General features: G+C 46.1%; 2 protein-coding genes across 3 annotated transcripts; both read right to left on the bottom strand.

Annotated features, from left to right (window-relative positions):
• Positions 1 to 4337: 4337 nt before the first annotated feature.
• SKA1 (spindle and kinetochore associated complex subunit 1) lies at positions 4338 to 11332 on the bottom strand. 2 transcript variants are annotated; one of them, XM_068665061.1, is made up of 7 exons: positions 11212 to 11332; positions 10834 to 10938; positions 10082 to 10206; positions 8921 to 9012; positions 8082 to 8219; positions 6246 to 6415; positions 4338 to 5448 (listed from the first exon to the last, which is right to left on the bottom strand). In XM_068665061.1, exons 2-7 carry the CDS (start codon positions 10919 to 10921, stop codon positions 5300 to 5302), a joined length of 762 nt encoding a protein of 253 aa, XP_068521162.1. In that variant the 5' UTR covers positions 10922 to 10938; positions 11212 to 11332; the 3' UTR covers positions 4338 to 5299. The 2 variants fall into 2 exon arrangements, with proteins under 2 accessions (XP_068521162.1, XP_068521163.1); XM_068665062.1 differs by lacking the exon at positions 11212 to 11332 and adding an exon at positions 11134 to 11152.
• Positions 11333 to 12714: 1382 nt separating this feature from the next.
• LOC137846954 (tetraspanin-36-like) lies at positions 12715 to 18480 on the bottom strand. Its single transcript, XM_068665063.1, has 7 exons — positions 18209 to 18480; positions 15559 to 15750; positions 15277 to 15351; positions 14988 to 15083; positions 14703 to 14855; positions 14497 to 14580; positions 12715 to 13536 (listed from the first exon to the last, which is right to left on the bottom strand). Exons 1-7 carry the CDS (start codon positions 18266 to 18268, stop codon positions 13450 to 13452), a joined length of 747 nt encoding a protein of 248 aa, XP_068521164.1. The 5' UTR covers positions 18269 to 18480; the 3' UTR covers positions 12715 to 13449.
• Between the last annotated feature and the right edge of the window lie 526 nt (positions 18481 to 19006).

The following is a 19006-nucleotide window of genomic DNA, read 5'->3' as shown; positions in this document are numbered from 1 at the left end:
CCAAAGTGACACCCCCAAAGTGACACACGGCAGTGTCACCACAGAGCAACAACCCACAGTGACATCCCCTGTGATACCCCCTGGTGCCACCCCCACAGTGCCACCCCTGAGATACTCCCAGTGCCACCCCCAAAGTGCCACCCCCATAGTGATACCCCCAGTGCCACTCCGTCAGTGTCACCACACAGCGACATCCCCACAGTGCCACCCCCAGTGCCACCCCCTGGTGCCACCACACAGTGAAACCCCTGTGATACTCCCAGTGCCACCCCCAGTGCCACCTGTCAGTGCCACCACACAGTGACACCCCCAAAGTGACACCCCCAAAGTGACACCACACAGCAACATCCCCACAGTGACACCCCCTGTGATATCCCCTGGTGTCACCCCCAGTGCCACCACACAGCGACACCCCCCCAGTGCCACCCCAGTGCCACCCCCCGCCACAGAGGCGCTGCCATGGATGAGGCCCCCACAGCTCCTCGGGGCAGCCGCCCTCAGCATTCCCTCCCCGTGCCTCCATTTCCCCCTCCCAGTCTGAAGTCCTTGTCCCATCGCTGCCCCCCGTGACAAAATGTTTCCCTCAAACCTTCCTCCCGTGAGGTACGGGATGGCCACCACTGATTTTGAGTGTCTCCAGAGAAGGAGACCCCACAACCTCTCCGGGCAGCCTGTCCCAAGGCTCTGTCACCTCACAGAAAACCCCCCTCATATCCAGCTGGGACCTCTTGGCCTTCAGTTTGTGCCCCTCTCGTCCTGTCACGGCGTGTGACTGAGAAAAGCCCGCCTCCATCTTCTCCACACCCTCACCTCAGAGATTTATACACGTTTATGAGGCCTCCCCTCAATGGAGGCGTCCCCCTCACGATGAAGGAGGTGTCCTCCTCATGATGAAGGAGGTGTCCTCCATGATGATGGAGGTGTCTCCCTCATGATGAAGGAGGTGTCCTCCTTGTGATGACGGAGGCGTCCTCCTCGTGATGGTGGAGGGTGTCCTCCTCACGATGACGGAGGTGTCCTCATGATAGAGGTGTCTTCCTCATGATGATGGAGGCATCCTCCTCACGATGGCGGAGGCGTCTCCTTCACGATGACGGCGATGTCCTCCTCATGATGACGGAGGCGTCCTCCTCACGATGATGACGGAGACGTCCTCCTCACGATGATGGAGATGTCTTCCTCATGACGATGGAGGTGTCCTCCTCACGATGATGGAGGTGTCTCCTTCATGATGATGGAGGCATCTCCCTCATGATAATAGAGGCGTCTTCTTCATGATGACGGAGGTGTCCTCCTCACAATGATGGCGGAGGCGTCCTTTTTTCCAGGCGGGGCATTTTTATTGTCTAATCACAGCATTTACAGCAAGAAGAAAGCAATGGGGGTTTTCTTGCCTCTCGTATCCCACACGTTCCCGCTGCTCACCAAATTTCAGCTGCCCTCAGCACTTCCAGCTCGCCGCCCGATTTCGTTCCGTCAGCTGTATCATTAATCAGCGGGCTGCAAATGATGTTTGCCATCACCCACGTACTTCCCACATTTTCGACTAAAAATAAAGCAAATCGGCCCAGAGCAAACAAATCCCGGTCTGCTGGGAGAGCCCGCGAGCAATCCTGACCCCAAAACAGCCCTAAGGGCTGGGTGACGCGGCGGAGGACATCGCATCCCTGCTCCATCCATCAACCCAGGAGCAAAAACGTTCGAGAGCAAAGCTTCCGAGATCCCAAACTGCCACCAGTTTGTCATTAATTTCCTTTAAGGTTTCTTTATTTTGGGTTTTGTTTTCCCTCTGCTTCATTAATTTGACCTAAAACTGCCAAAGCAAAGAAAAAAAAACAACAAAACAAGACGAAATCGCTCTCCTCTCTCTCTCTCTCTTCCCACCTTCCTCCCGCTGCAGATTTCAGGAGGATCCTATAGGACAGGCAACCAATTAATCCGTATTTTGATGTTTTTGGCAAAAATTTTCTTTATTTCATCGGCACAAGCCCTCCGTGTGCATTTTTGGAGGGTGCACATCCTGGAAAAGCAGGGACTCCTGCTTAATATCCGAGACAAAAGCTTGGCCATGGTAAGAGAAAATAAAAAAGTGCGTTGTTCTAATGGGAACAAAATAAAAAATAATTAATAAAAAGGCTTGGACAGGCCGGGAGCTTTGTATTTGGGCTGTCATTAATCAAGCTAATTGACAGAAGCGAGCCGTTGGGGTGATATTAAGCACGGTGAGAGCAGCCCGGGTGAAATCATCAAGGAGAACGAAGAAAATACAAAGCAGATTTCTGGGTGCACCTGTACGGAGTCAGAAAAAGAGAGGGGCTGCAGGCTGGGAAGCCCAGGATGTGCTTTTTGGGTCAAAACGTGGAGAATTTGGTGGCCAAAGCAGGCGAGGAAGACCCCTCAGTGCCTGGAACCGGGCAAGGTTTGGGGCGACGGTGGTGCAGAGGGATGATGCCTCCATTTTAATGTTAACCCGAAGGGAAAAAGGGGAAAAAAACCTCCTGGTAGGAGCTGGAAATGCCTTACCTTGGGAGACGGTCGCAGGATGAGGCCACCGGAGCCTCCCTGGAGGCTGCCAAGCCTGCAGCCGCGACCACGCCGCTTCCAGATGGAAGCAGACGGGCGCTAAAAGCGCTCTTCGTTAAACATTTGTCTAGCAATTACAGACTTCCGAGTCATTATCGCCGGCAAGGCAAACACCAACTGGATGGCGCAGGAATGAGACAGACGGGAAAGGTTCACGGGGGCTGCTTCTGCCTCTGGGGCTATCCCAAATTCTCCCTGCAGGACGGGATGCCCAGAGCTCCGGGTGGAAGGGCTGAGGGGCAGATTTTGAAGCTACAGGGTTGAAAAGACGATTCCAGCAGCGCTGTCTCTCCTTAAATCCTCGTTTTTTACATTCAGGAACCCCAATTCCTTTCTTTTTGCCCCTACAAACCTTTCTGGCTGGCCCTGCCCTTCTGGTTTCTCTTCATTTTGGCCAGGTCTCCTCCACCACACCCCCGCGGGCCAGCTCAGCCTCTGTCTGCCTCCGATTTCTCCTCCTTACAGACACCATGAAAATAAAAAAAAGGACTTAAATCAACCAGGAAAATAGAGACTAATAGAAATGCACTTGAATCGTTGCCACCCTTGCTCGCGGCTGTTTTCCCCCAAACAAACCGCCTCGAAAGAAGCGCGGCCGGCGAGCGAAATGAATCACCCTCCTCGGTTCTATTTTTAAAAGCCTTTCTCCGTTTTAATTGCATCCCAATTCCCAGGAAAACGCCGTACGACAATTTAAAGGCTGCTTTTTTTTATTAAAAAAATCGTCTGTTTCGTAAAAAAAACCCGTTTAGGCTTCGTGCTTCGCTGTGGAAAACGGTGAGCCTAATTATTAAGCTCTGTAGCTGCTGGTATCTTCTCCTGGTGGTCACACACCTTAAGGGGTCCGCTATAAGAACCAAAATGCTCAAGGAAACTTCTTATAAAAGCAAAACTTGATGACGAATAATTGCTTAAATATATCAGGGAGCAAAATAAAACCCCGGCGCTGAGCTCCCACCACCATCATACAAGGTGGGAGGGACCTAGATGAGAAGGTTTTCATTTTAATGATGAAAATAAGCTTTTTTTCCCCTTTTTTTCAGGGCTCACAACTCCACCCGTTGTTCTCTGGGGATGCCTATGTCGTTTTTATTTCATGGTGTCGATATTTGGGCCAGGTGAGCAGCCTGGCACTATCAGCGACCCCTTAAAGCTGCAAAAACCACTTCTGAGAGTCACTTGAGGAAGGTGTGCGCGCCCCTGAGACCTTTTTGCTTAGGAGATGAAGCATCAGAAAGAGGAAAAAAAACAGAAGCTGATGTTTGGAGGAGGACAAGTCCGCACTGGAAAGCTAAATTCTGGGGGAGTATTAGTAACGCGCCGCGACGCGCAACACGATTGCCAATTGTGCGCTGCTGGGAGAGAAGGGAAACTCCAGCCAAAGAAAAAGAAGCGAGCGCACGGCGGCAGGAGCTGGAGAGCCAGGTTTTGAGGTGACTCAGAGCTGAAAAACTGTTTGGAAACACCAGCGTGGCGTTCGAGGAAGGAGACGGGAGTGTGGTGAGCACCTGGGGCAACACAGGCTCTTTTTTTTTACTTCTTCCCCACATTTTTCAAGTTAAAGCCGTATAATCCCGATATAAATCACCCAGGAAACTAAATCATGCTGTAAATTAAGAGAAAAGTTACAGAAATTAAGATAAATTCTCATTTTGCACATCTTCCTATGCCAAAGATGAAATAAAATCGGACACTACGCAGAGATAGCAGCTCAGAGCATGACATCCCAGGGCAAAAGACACCAGAAAAGGTGATTTGGTACTCGCCAGAATCTCTTTATTAACCAGGTTCTGAGTTTATTCAGGCTCGTTTGCTCATTAAATTGTCAGCTGACAGGGTAAAACAAGAAGGATTTTCAAATAGTTGCTGGGATAACAGCAGATAGAGACTCAGGAAAGAAAAAAAAGACTAAAAGTTTTCTTATCAAAGCAATTTTCATCACTCACAGAGTTGAAATTAATCACCACCTTTCAAAAAACTCTAAAAACGTGGAGTTTGGCCAGTATTTTTAAATGTAATTCAACGTTTTCACTACAAAAGGGAAAAAATGAGTCCTGTTCTGCTCTTTAGTGTGTTGGTCTGAGCAAAAAAAATCTGGATGCATGAAGTATGAAAACCATATGGGCAGCAGAACCACCCGAGCATCGGTCTGGAAACGTTTAAACCACCTCAGATCTTCCTGTTCGAATGATGCAAGGAACTCCAAAACGCACAGTTAGGATAGGAATTAAAAAAAAAAAGATTAAGGAAAGGAAATCTGGGAATTGGTTTGAGGCATTAAAAAGAACCCAGTGCTTCTTTTGGGTTTCTGTGGAGTAGTAACTCCGGTCTCCACCTCGTAAACACGAAAGGAAGGTTAAGAGGCAGAGAATTTAACATTAAAAAGGTGATTACAGCTTCCTACGACTACAGGTGCGCCAATTTCACCTGGTTTGTGGTTGTATCTGCACCTGGTTTGTGATTTTAAGGTACCAAGAGACATCAGTGCCTCCCAGGTTTCCAGAAATTAAACTCAAATGCTTCAAGGCCCTTTGATATCGCTGCTCTAAACGTGGAAGAGATGCTTGGAAAACACTTTTTGGTCCTGAATTATTGAGTTTTAGAAAATGAGAGCTTAAGAGGAGTGCCCACACATGAAATCTCCCTGCAGAGGACAAAATCTTTTCGTCTCTCTGCCCTCCACGTCTTTTGGGTGAGCAGAATCCAGGAAGCTCCCTCAGCAGATGACGTAGCGGACGAGGCGCGCGCCGCGGACTTCTCTGACCCGCTGGCAGTGGCGCAGGATGTTGAGGATCCTGTGGAAGCGCTTATCCACTTTCAGCTGGGTGAACTCCTTGATGTCGGCCTCCACGACAAAAAACTCGCCTGGAAAACAGCAAAAAAAAAAAAAAAAAAAGCCACCTGAAACCAGGAGCAGACTGATTCCAAGGAAAGCAACACCCAGAAAAGTAGGAACGGGGAAATAACGTGTTGCTTCTAAGACTGGAAGCGTGATATTATGAAACAAGAAGTCTGCGTGCAATTTCTCCCTTTTTTTTTTTTGCCCAGAATTCAGGGCAGCAACCTTCATCTTATTTGAAGGTGAAGCGAGGATTTCAAGGCTAAAATGAGCCACCGTTAGACCGGAGCAGAGCTGGGCTGCACAAAAACCCACCCAACCCAAGAATATTTAAAGGGAGAACGTTCTTGCCTTCTGCCCAGGGCAGGAATCGAGAGGCAGACACCGTGGCGTTGTTCTCCAGAGAAAAGGAACGTCAAAAAATAGATTTTTAAGATGAGAGATTTGCTGTGCCACGTACATTCGGAGAAGCTCGCCCGTAAGCTGAGCGACAAAGACATCTCAGGGCGTTTTTGCTCATCTGTGCTTCACAGACGAGAAGGCTTCTTAAGATTTTCAGACAGCCCTGTCTCTTCCACAAAGCCACCTCAACGTGAGTGCTTTGCTAAATTTCAGCTTACTAAATTTTGGCTCTTTTTGCTAAATTTCAGCTTGGCAGGAGCGGCCAATGGGTTTTACAGTGGCTATTCCCTGTTCTCCTCCCCTTACGTCAAGGGAGGACCAGAAATTCTATGGCAAGGTGTTGTCGGTGCCTCCATAGGGAGTTTTTGTTCTTTTTCCTTTTTGTTTTTCCTGTTTTGAGAATAAATCAGAGCAGATTTACCCTTCGTATCCTTCGTTTCCTCCCCCAGGAATCGGTGGTAGAGATTCCTGACCGACGCGTTCATGGATTTCAGAGGCTGGTGCAGGATCTTGTACTTGCCCACCACGGCCTTGTTGAGATCTTGAACGACGGCGTTAATTTGATCGTACGTCAAGCGGCCTTTCATGTACCTGCAATTAAAAAAAAATAAAAAAAAAAATCAAAGTCAGCAGCCAGAAAGTCCAAAACTTTAAGTTCTTCGCTTATTTTTCTTTTTATTCAGCATAAACTGAACGTGCTGCTCCTAGTTCGAGGCAGTTTCTGCTGCCTCGTGTTAATGAATAAACCTGGTGGTTCGTTAGAGCGCTTAATAATGCTGCAGGAAAAAAAGCCATAACAGATCTTGAAGCAGAAAGAAAGAACATTAGAAAGCCAAATCAAGAAATTAAAAAAAAAAATATCCTGGCCCTAAACTTTCGGGAGCATTTCAAAAGTGGAATAAAGGTTGCATTTATAGCCTAACATTTAAACTAGAAACAGAAAAAAATCAACCTGCTTGGCAGAAAACAATGCAAAGATAAAATTGAAATGAAATGTTTCTGCCTAAGAGTGAAATTTGGTTCACATTAAAAATAAAAATTATGTAGGATTATAATCTTGTAGGCATCCCTTAGTTTTTTTGAAGAAATATCAGTTTTGTTTTCTGTGTTTCCTCGTTCCCTTGTTTTATTTCAGAGAAATCCTTCCCTTGTTTTATTTCATATGAACGGAAAACCACAATCAATAAAATACCCTTAAAAAAGCCAGCAAAACTCAGCTCACCCTTAAGCAGCAGCAGAAAGGCACGATTTATTTCCCTAAACCTGTTTCTGCCTTGAATCCGTAGGTACAAAACCCAAAGCAGAGGGCTGCGTTCTTCAAAAGAACAGCCTAACAGCAGTCTGCCACAAAGATAGAGCTGGAAAAAAAAAAGAGATGAAACTCCTAACGGCCAGCTCCCTAAAAAAACGTTCAGGCTAAAAGAAATATTCCCCTAAGTTACTGTCCGGGAATTACAATGAAAGCGCACGTGCTAAAAATACCTTTGGCGGTGAGAATTTGGAGAAAGAATTAAGCCAGCATTTTTGTTTGCCTCGAACTGAACGTTGAGACATCCACTGTGCCGTTTCTTTTCTCCTTCCTCAAAAAAAAAGTGTCTTTCTGGAATGGATTTGAAGGCTAAAATAATTTGCAGGCTTCCCACCGTGCGAGACTGTTCTGTTTGATCCATGATCCTTCATGCCTGCGCCTGAACACAGCACGTGCCTTTGTTAAATACCTGCTGCAGAGCTCAAAAAAAGCCACGAAGCCACCGAAGACCGCATGAGCTGTGCTGCAGATCTTCCACTTTTAAGGATAATGAAGCACTTCAGGAGTTTATCAGGGAAGATAACAGCTTTTACTGGGGGTTAAAGCAACATTTGGCTGCGTCTGCTTCTCTGGCCCTTGATGAAGGCCAAAAATTGTCACGGTCCAGCTCTGTCCTTCCTAAACTCCATCAGAAGTACCCAATGAGTAAATCTGAAAGTTGAATTTCTTCACCCCTCTCAAAACAGACTGAGAAATCAAAAGAAATAAATCAATATTTTCACAAACCGATTGTCAAGGTCAACTAAAAACTGCCTTTTTCATCATTTTCGCTTTTTTGTGTAGCCGTACTGCATAAAATCACGTCTGGAGCTATTGCTACGATGCTTCACACTGGAACGTTTACAATTTCAACACATCTGTCAGTTGCAAGAGCTCGTTTTTCCCCAAACCTCTGTTTTCTGGCCAAATTGACGTGCGAGGGAGTAAGAAAAAGAGGTGTTTACTCACGCGGGAATGCTTTCAAATTCTTCTGTGGTTATTAAAGATGCTTCTTTAATAAATCTTGGCTCCTTGGCAGGTTTTTTTGCATGTTCAGGTTCTGCAGCTTTTGTTTGGTCCTCGCTTTTCACAGCTGGCCCAGCGATACTGGAAAATGAATGAATATTAAGCACATAAATAGCAGCTAAGTAGTAAGGGGAACACCAGTACATTTTCTGTTTATTCACAGCCCTGAGTTCCAAGCCATCCGAGAGGCCGGGTGAATACAAATCACGATCTCTCCTAGAGGAAAAAGAAATAACTACAGCACACGCTCCCTTTTCAAACGGCACACTTCAGCTGACTTCATTAGGGCCCCTCGTTTCGCCGCCAGCAGGTGAATTGGAAGCAGCCCAAAGCAGTTAAAAATTCAATGTCCCGTTCCATTTCGCAGAACAGGAGGCCTCGATTCGTATCCGATGAAGCAGAGCGCGGAGCTCCAGTCTAACGGGCAGCTTTAAAGCACTTTGAGATGAGTTCAAGCCTTGGGAAGCCTGACTCATCCATTAATCTTTTGGAGCAAGGAAACTCGGGCCAGCTCTGCAGTGTTAAGGATGGTGAGTGCCACCTGCTGGACTCCCGAAACGGCTGGTACACGAAATTGTGACAACAGAAGCTCTGCTCTGTGTTGTTTCCATTTTTTTTTTCCATTATTGTTTCCAATAATGGAAAAAAAATAAAATAAAAATCAGGAGCAGATTCCAGAATCAATACGTAAGAACCTCAGGGTCCTAAAAGTTCAGAATTAGCTCCTGGGGAAAGGATGGGAGCTGTAGGACGCAACATCTCCACGCTCACCCACCACGTACCAGCTCCGAGTCGGTTTAGGCAGGTGGAGGGGAATGTTTTCGCGGAGGTGCTGGGCTTCGCTTTGGTCTCTCTCAGCAGACTTCTGGAGCTCCTGAAATTAATGGTGGAAACCATCAGAAATCTGAAACTTTAACAACATCGTGCAATTAAAATTAACTTACTGTTAGGATGATGTTAAAGCAATTCTTAAGAGGTGTTTTTTGGGCTCTTCCCGTTGTTTTATATCTTTACTGCCTCATTTTCCAAGAGTAGCAAGTAAAGCTCAGGAAAAACAAAGCTAAGAGAGAGAAAACACGAATCTCCCTGCCCTTGCCCTCAAAGTGTCAGAGAAATTTGAGCGGGCAGGAAGTATTTCACAATGTACCGTGGCAGGTTTGGGTAGGGGAAAGGTGGTGGTGACTATAGGAAGAAAGCTACAGGAAACTCATCTGCATTCCTCAAACACTTTCAAAAAAGACCTACAACAAATGAAGGCACTGAAAACGCACACTAAAACGGATAAATATATTCTAATTAATTCATTTGTGTATCTATTGCATGGATGTAAAAATAAATCTACTCTTTAGACCACAGAGTTTATTCTGATAAAGGCATACTTGCTACGTATAGAGCTTGAAAAACAGCATTTTTAATCTTCTGTGCCTTGATAAACCAAATCTGCTTCATCTGCTGGTTTTATAAAAGATTCTTACTTGTAAATTTGATGGAAAACTAAAATTTCTTTTTGCCTTTAATCCTCTAACACCAGCTATGTCGATATCAACAGGTTCTGCAGGAGTATTGCGAATAGAATCCCATTCTCACCTGGGAAAAAGGTTTTTGATCAAGAAGAAAAAGCAACGGCCTGTTGAGAATCCATTTTTTGATTCTCTCAAGCCTTCTGAATTAGCAATAAGGAACGGAAATAACTACATACTCCCTTTGCAACACCCTCGACAAGGCATTAACCTCCACTAAACCCCAACCAGAGACAGGGAAGAGTTTCAAGAACAGCAGCTAACACTTTGCATTGCTTCACAAGTTTTTAAAAGTATTTGTTGCCCTTTCATTTTGAAGTAGCCTCTTGCATCTGAAAATATCACTGAGGATCTCGAGAGCAACAACTAAGCACAAAGATTCCTCTGAGACTTTCAGTATTTTACAAACAGAAAAACAATTACTTTGAGCAAATTCTTCAGTTTTTCTTGCTGTTGAACTTCCATTTCCATTTTATTCAGGAGATCGTGCAAGAGAACCATCTCTTGTCCTATTTTGCAGAGCATAGACTTGAAGGATGGCTCTTGACCTGTCAAAGAGAGAATGTGAGAATGTTACTCCAGAAAACCAAAGCATCTCTGACACAAAAACAAAATTCAATTTCCCTCCTCTCTGCACAGCGATTTTCTCCTTACTCTATGCTCCCCAGCCAGCATCTCCTCCCAAGAGAAGCAGCAACATTATCCCCTTCACCATCTCCCTCTGCTCTTCAAACACCAAAGTTAGCCCAGATGACCTCTCCAAACAACATTTCTACAATTCTCTGTAACATCTGCATTTAAGAAAGGATAAGAGATGAGCCTAAAATATTTACATCAGCTTCACCATGGCAGATTAAATAAGTTTGTTACCCACAGCACGTTTACACCACAGAGATGCACTCCTGTAACGCAGGAAGAAGACACTGGTATTCACCTCCAGCTATTCCTCTGCATATTTTTGCAATTAGGCTTAACTTATTTTGTAATTAGGCCTAACTTAACAAGGTATTTTTTCTCCTTTTCCCACCAGTTGTAGAAATATATGGGGTATTAACCACCAGCCTACGAGTCTCTCAGAGGAGCATCCTCTCTCTTGCTTGGCACCCAGCCCACTGATTTTCTGCAAGGAGGTATGAGCCCAAACCAAGACAAAACCCAGCCTTAATTTCTTTTACCGATGCTCCTTAACTGCAGAGTCTTTTTAATAGTTGAAATCTTCATGTTGATGTGAAAGCACAAGTCCTCCAGATCCGAAGAAGCCATTGTCCTCTGCTGTCACACTGAGGGAGAAAAGTCAAAAAGCACTGAAAAGAAAGACTTTAAGTAAACTCTAAGTGCACAAGCAGTATTTTGAGAAGGATAATAAACTGTCAAAGAAGCAAAGGGAACTTAAACAAGGCAGAAAGTGCAGCAACCGCTCCTTTTTCCACCAAATGGAGAACGCGGCAGGCAGCACGAAGTAACTGTCACTAAACAAGGCAATCTCCTAAATTTTAAAAACAAATACAGAGCAATATTAGTGCAGCGATTCCTCAGGAAACCGAGTTACTTACCCAGCAGAACAAGGGACGGAGCCGCCTCCCCTCAGCCCCGTTCAAACCCGCCGCGCCCGCCCACGGCGCATGCGCGGCAGCCATTTTGTAACGCCCCCCCAGCCCCGTTGCCACCAGGGAAAATTTAAGTTAAATAATAGAAATCGGATAAATTGGGACAAATAAAGGGTTCATAAACACAGAAGGGGTTATGGTGGAAAGGATCTTAAAGCTCACCTAGCCCTAAAGCCTTTCTACAGGTCAGGTTTTCCTCACAAGGATGGGACAGGCACAGCTTTTCCAGGCAACCTGTCCTGGTGCCTCACTGCCCTCAAAGTGCAGGATTTCTTCCTAATACCTAAATCTGCCCTTTTTTAGCTTAAAGCTGTTACCCTTTAGGATATACACGTCTGCTCACTGCCTGCTTACTACTTTTTTTGCAGGATTTCAGCCCAACCGCCTCACTTGGTGACACACAGCCCCGCTCTGTGCCTCACCTCAGAGCCAGCTTTCCCTCACAGCGCTTCCACCCTCCCTTGGGGTTTGGCCCAAATTATTCAAGGTTTGCCTCTGTTTGCTGTTTGTTTCTCAGACCCTGAAGCTGGAGGTGAAAGCTCCAAGTGCCAGGGAGAACTGGATGTTTCTGGTGCCCTCTGCCTTGCTCTGGGGTGGGCTATAACCCCACAGCGAGGGCACGCTGCTTCTCCTGCCAAGCTGCTGTGGTTATGTCGTGTATACCACACACAACTGGGATTTCACAAAAAAAATATAATAAAAAGCCAGCACTAATTAATTACTTAAAGAAATTTGATTTATTTTTGGCATTAAACAGAAGACAAAGCCCTCATATTAATTAATTCACCTTCAACATATACATTCTTATATTGGTTTCTCCCACACATCAATTTCTTTCAGGAAAAAAAAAAAAAAAGATAAATAAACAGCTTACACTTACCCCAAACTCCTTTTTTTTTTCTAAATAGCTACAGATATAAAGGTTTGCTGCTCCGAATAGACTGCTCATCTCTCCAAAGAGCAAATATCCAAATATGCTGTTCCTTTTCCACAATTCCCTACCCAAGAATAGCTCAGTTTTCTCCCTCCCTGCATCATCTAAAAACCCTAAAGCACCAAGACATGGATTAGCACACAGACGTGTTAAAGAAGGGCCATTTGTAAAGAAGTGGTGCAATCCAAGACAGGACCACATTCACCAGACCTTCAAAGAGAAAGAAATCAGTTTCAAACAACAAACAGGTTAACAACATTGCTTGGTGAACTAACAGGGTACGAGAAAGTTTTATATTAATATTTTTAGCTGTGAAAAGCAGCCAGATGTGTTCAGTCACACAGAGAACTCCGCAGTAGCCCTTCCAGTCATCTTTTCTGCATAACCACGCTGATCCAGAGTTTGCTCCAACTCCTGAATTCACCTGCATCACTCTTGCAAAGAGACACGGTCTGTCTTTGGGTAGACAAAGCATAAATGCAAAAGCAGAAAAGAAAAGGGAAAAAAAAAAAAAAACTGCTTCATAAGCAATTTTTATTGTCAAATTAAAACCAAAAAGACAAAATGAATCAAAAGAAGACATGTCCCAAACACGCATTACCTCCTGGCCTGGGGTTGTTCACATTTGCTAGCTGCTTCACCAGACAACTCAGATTTCTGTTCCGGACTTCACAGTGTTTGTCTCACTCTAACAACCCCCGCAGTAAACTGAGTTTCAACACATGACCATGACAAGGAGAAAAAATTGAACCATCAGACAGAGAGAAAACACATTCCATCTCCCCATGCTTATGAAGAATATTTGAACCTTGCATCCAGCTGTTTCTTAAGCACATCAGGGGAACGATCTGGTGTTTTCGCAGACAACTGAATCCGCTCCTGCAGTCTCAGTCAGTTTAGTGATTAAAAATAACATTTCTGCTGCTTGTTTTGAGGGAAAGAACTGGAGAAGTAGGCTTCTTTCTGGAGCCCCTTCGCCATCTGGTGCTACCTAACCCAAAATCCACAAGAACCTTACAGAAAGCTGTGGTACGTGCGACCAGGGTTAAGTTACCGTAGGGTAACGAGTATCGGAATTGCCATTTCACATCACCCACAAGAAACTTTTCCCAATCAGTACAAAATGTTCCTTCCGTTTCATGTAAATAAAGTCAAACATTTGACAAGGTCAAGAAATTGTCCGTTAGCGTTCATCTTTACAAAGCTATTGTATCATCAGGAAGCAAAAGAAGAGTGATCTTTGCATTTTATTAAGCGAACACCCCCGAGTAAAGAGGCTGGTATCCGCTGTCTTCTCGCTTGCAAGTAAGCACGCAGACGCTCAGCATGCCAAAGAACTGAAAAAGAGGAAAAACACAAGAAATTGAGTTATGCTGCATTTTATTTAACTTTTCGGATCCAATGTTTATGTTAATTTTTCATCATAGCAAGGACATTCTGTTCATATTAAAAAATATTTAAAAAATGAAAATAAATCTATGGAAAATATTTTATTTTTTTATTTTTGCCTATCACTTTTCAATAATAGTTTCAGTTCAACTTTTTCCTCTTTTTTTTTTTTTTTCCCCATTAATTTATACATCAACATTAATTCTTAGTTATGTTAATCCAGGAAAAAATTCAGTGAAAACACCAGATTTTTCTGGATTTAGAAGTTCTGTACATTTTTTAAGCATATAAAATAAGGAAATGAAAGATTCATCCTAGATAAATTAAAATGGGACCTGTAACAGAGTGCACAACTGAGCATTTCATTGAGGGAAGGGAAATGATGGGAGATTCCTCCCTGAGCAATTTAAGGATGTTTTAAGTTTTATATCAGTGCTTTTCAAATCCAGTTTTCATCCCCTACATGATTTGCTTTCACGTTTCATTTAATTCAGTGTTGTTATTCCATAAATAGCCTGGCTGGTTTCATTCCTTGTCATGTTCCTATTCGTTGACTTGTACCTAAAACAAACTTCACTGAGGGGTTTAAAAATCCCAGTTAAATACAGAGAAGTTGTTTTTTCAACAAATTTGAACAAATGCTAGATCTAGGCCTTTTAGCACACCTAGCTTTTTGTACTTGCTACTACAGGACCAAGACAGATTATTCATTTCCTTGCTGTTTAAAACTACTTTTTGGATCTCTCCCCTTTTTGTCATGCAAATGAAATGCAAAAGAGTTGGCAGAAAACCAGCGAGGAACAAAAAACTGTGTTTATTTTAGGCTAGTGGGACACTGTGGAAAAAAAAGCTCTGAGCTCAAAGAGGAAATTATTATTTTCCACGGAGAAAGAGATGGAAAGCTTTACCTTCACAATGGCAAAGCCCAGGATTACAAGCATAGCGTAGCTGATGACACTCTGCAGCCCGGCCTCCAGCTCCCCTGAACAGCCCTGGCGTGGAAGAGAAAACCGAAAACAAATCAAAGACAATTCAGCTGGACGGGTTTTTTTTCTCCCTGACCCTTTAAAGGCAGCGGGACGTGGAAATGAGCAGCTAGGCCCTTTATCCTCACCTGCGTGTTGAGTTCCTGCGGCTGCTCCAGGCTCCCCGTGCAGTTCTTCAGATTTTGCTTGCAGCAGCTCAGGGGGACGCTGTTGTTCCCGGTGGAATTAAACCACTGCGTGGTTGTCCAGTCGCTGTAGTTCTTCACCCCACAGCAGTGAAGCTGCCAAAGACAAGACACCCCTTTGATCTAAATGCTTGGAGACCTGATCTGATGAATTCCTCTTCCCCAGCCCCAATTCCTCAAATCGTTCTTTCCTACACAGCCCTCGGGAGACTTTAAAGGCTTTCTTACATTTTCTTGCAAGTAATCCATCACAGCAGACTCTGAGTTTTTCCCATCGTACTTGTCGAAGACTGCGCGCATCGTGCCTTGAACGTCGCTTTTTACCTGTTTAGAAAGGGAAAAAAAAAAAAAAAAGACAGATTTAAGGTCAGAATTTGGATCTGTATCCCTAAAAGTCAGAAAAAAAGGAAAAAAAAAAATTAAAAAGTGAGAAAAATGGATATAGTGGAGGTCTCTAACAACACAAGTTCTGGCCTTTAGCTTTATGTTAGCACTGAGATGCGAATTCTTTGCTTACCTTCTCCCTGTAAACAAACGCCAGGACGAAAGCGGAAACCTCTGCGATGAAGATAATGAGGATAATGGCCAAGAACTGGAATTAAAAGAGAGACGGGGATAAGGAGGAGGTCCACAGCACCTGAATTCATTTGCACACTCGCACCACGTTGCTTTATGACTTGTGAGAAGAGTTCTAGGACACCCAGATCATTGCGTGGGGTTTCGGCAGGCTGTTCTTGAACCTTTCTCTTTTTTTTTTTTTTTCTGGCTTTTATTTTTTTTTTTCTGGCCCCGCACTCACCAGCCCCAGGCCAACCCGAGATTCCCGGAAGGTGGCGCAGCAGCCGAGCAGCCCGATGATGAACATCACGGCCGCCACGCAGAGGATGATGACGGCGGGCAGCAGCGCGTACTTGTCCTGCAGGAAGTTGTCGTAGCTCCTGTAGGTGTTCATCACGTAGCCCCCGACATAGCTGAGGCCAGCCGCCGCCGCCTGAAAGGCAACGCAAGAAATTAGCAGCAGGGATTTAATTGATTTAGCGAGTTTTCAGCTTCAGAAGTTAACGACTGCGATGTGCAGATCCAGAAAAAATGTGTGTGCATCTGAGACTTGCTACACATCAAAACTTTAACCCAAAGGAGGGAGAATTTATCACCACAGGGTTGTTTTGTTTTGTTTGAGGCTTTTAGCTGCAGACGAAGCACCAAAAGGCTCAGCGACTGCCCTAAAAAACTGCCTTCAGCTCGTCCCCTCCTGGAGGAAAACCTTCTGGTCGGAGATGAAACGCAGCCAGGCAGCGAAACGAGGTAAAACTAAAAGATTTGGGGTAAAAACCGGTCTTAAAGGAAGCTCAGGCTCGCACACACCCCACACCGAGACAAAGCCAGCCAGGGCATCATCCAGGCTTTAGGAACCGAGGTTGGGAGTTTCGTGGGTGTTTTTAGAGGCTCCTCCGAGCATCCCTCAGCTCGCAAACCTAAACCCACCTCGCGCAGACTCTTTCCCTGCGTTTTCACACTTACAGTACTCATTTTCCTGACCGACGGATCGATTACTGCCACGCTCGAGGGATTCAGGACCTCCTGGGATGGCCGGCGGCCCTGCCAGCGCGCCCACCAAGCGGCCACGGGGGCAACGAGCGCTCCCGGTCCCCACGGAACACGCTGGAGCCGCACGAGGTCATAGAAGCCCGCCGCCCCGGGGCCAGCGTGCTGCTAAGCAGAATCATGGCACGTCCGGAGGATGTTTTTATCCTTGGGAGAGGAAAATCCCAGGATTTGGGTTGTTTCTCCCCTCGTTTCAAGGCAGCTGGAGGTGCACGGATGGCTCAGCAGCCGCTGCCAAGGCTGTTTTCTCCGGATTTCGCACCCTCTAGTTCAATATTTGCCTGCAGGACCGCCCTGTTTCCTCGCTACTCCGCTCCTGGCTCCTGCTGCTTTCACCTGCCGAGCTGCGAACCGAGTGGCAAAGAATTGAGGCAGCCCAGCTAATCCCAAAGCACTGGGAAAATGTCTTGTAACAGAGCAGATCCCGCTCATCTGTCCCAAAACGCAGTTTTAATGCTGAAATCACAGGCACGGAGCCGTCGCCTGGCTGAGACCCGGCTGCATTTCGGAGCTGCTCCAGAACCCGCGAGGATGCGTGGCAGCCTCGGGGAGCGTCGGAGCAGATCTTGTGTTTTGCTAAGGATCCGCAGCCTCCGTGCTGGTAGAAACCCAAGTGTTATAAAGAAATAAAGACGTTCGGAAAGGGCACCGAAGTCGGTTCCTCCTTCTTCCCCACCCTCTTCAAAACCTGAATTCCAGGTTCTGCTGGCAGGAATGTAATTACCCCACGTTAATGGGTGCTGCAGTGCATAAATGCCACGGGCTTTTGGGGCTGCACTGCTCTTCCTAGGAAAACAAACAAAGGGCTGGCAAGGGTCACCCCAAATTCAGAGGCAGGGGAGTAATTATGGACGGTCTGCGGAGCCAAATGACCTAATGGCTTCAATCATGAGCAAAGAGTTCCTCGAGGGTGGCAGGGAAGGTAGAGAGACACTTCTAGACGGACAAAAGGCTGTTGTTTGATGAGAAAACCCCGAGTCCCAGCAGTGATGCAAAGCCGGGGTGTACGTGAGCCACACGAGCTGAAGCCGGGGGAATTTCCACATGCACACGGCGAGGAGTCTCCGGGTTTCTCTGCGGGTATTTCAGAAAACCACCACAAGATGAACAAGCCCTGTGAGAGCACGGCAATCAACACGGCTCAGCACGGCAGTGGGAGGTCTTTACAACCCAGGACACAACACCCCGTGAAAACTCAGGGGTTTAACTCAATGTTTCCATTTCCTTTTTTTATTTTTACCCTTGCATCTCTCTCTGCGGGACTTCTTGTTCTTCTCTTTATGGGATTTCTTGTTCTTCTCTGTAATTCTTCCTCGCTGTCCCAGCCTGAAACCCCCTGGCTGGTGAAGGGGTGTCGTAGGCACCTGATGTGTCCCAAAACCTATGAGGCCAGGGATTACGTCCCCCTGTGGGTTGGTGAGGCTGTCCTATAGGACATGACTGGAAAAAGGTGACTATAACCAGGTTCCCAGCTGCGGTTTTTCTACAATAATCCCAGTTTAAGGCATTTTGCTCCCTGAAAGAAAGCCCTCCTCACCAGACTACTTGGCAGCAGCCCCCGGATGATCCCCCACAAACGGTCTGCAATCACTAAATTAACTTAAAACCTGCTTTTTTTTCCACAAAATAACGTTCGATTAAGACCACTGAAGAAAACACAGGCTCCGACAGCGCTTTTTTTCCCTCATAAACTTAAAAACAACCTCCCCCCCCCCCTCCCCCCCGCGCAGCTAAGCGGCCGCCAGGCGTGAGGCGCTGAGGGCTCCGGTCCCGGCTCCCCGCCCCAAACCCGGTTCGCCCCCAAAAATTTAGGGTCGGAGCCCTCCCGCCGCCCCCCTGCTCACCCAAAAGGCGAGGCTGAGCAGCAGCAAGACGGTTTTGGAGGTGATCACGCCGCAGTCCATGGCCACGACCGGCCGGGAGCCTCTGAGAGCGGGGCGGCAGCGAGCCTCTGAGCCCGCCCTGGCTGCGCTGAGGCGGCGGAGCCCTGCCCTGAGGGGACGGATGGGGTGGACCCGGGGCTGGGCTTTTCCCTCGGTCCCACACCCCAAAAAGTTTGGGGACAGCCACGGTGTGGCTTTGGAGAGATAATAGAGTGTCTAAAAGGCCAGGCTGGGCGGCCAAACGGGGACGGGCTTCGAGTTGGGCGGCTGCAGAGGGCTGAGGTTTCGAGTGTGGTGGCTGCAGAGGGCAGAAAAGTTTTCTTTTTCCATCTTCCCTGCTTCACGGTATTAAAAAGAAAAGTTTAAAGTGTTTAAAGTAAAAAGTTTTAATGTGTAAGTTGGCGAGGCAGGCATTTGTTTTGTAAAGAGGACGTGTGGCAGCCTGAAGATGACAAAGTGCTTGGCTGCAGCACACAGTGGTGGCAAACTCCTTGGCAAAATAGTCATTAACCTCTTTCCTTTGGGAATATCGGTTTTGTAGGGTTTGTTTCTGGACTGGTGCTCGAGCAGGAATCATAGACAATCTGCTCTTAGCCTAGAAGTCTATCCCAGATAAAACATTGGCAGAAGGACCCACATCTGCACTGACAGACCCCACGGGTGACCATACCCATCGCTGCCACGTTAGAATTTCTATTAGAGCAGTAAGTATTAATAAAGTCTGTAAATATGGATTTTTTCTTCCTCAAAAACAAACTA

Source organism: Anas acuta, chromosome W, assembly GCF_963932015.1.
Source record: "Anas acuta chromosome W, bAnaAcu1.1, whole genome shotgun sequence".
Classification (NCBI taxonomy): Eukaryota; Metazoa; Chordata; class Aves; order Anseriformes; family Anatidae; genus Anas; species Anas acuta.
Note: the sequence above shows the minus strand (reverse complement) of the source record. Positions and strands in the feature narration are given on the sequence as shown.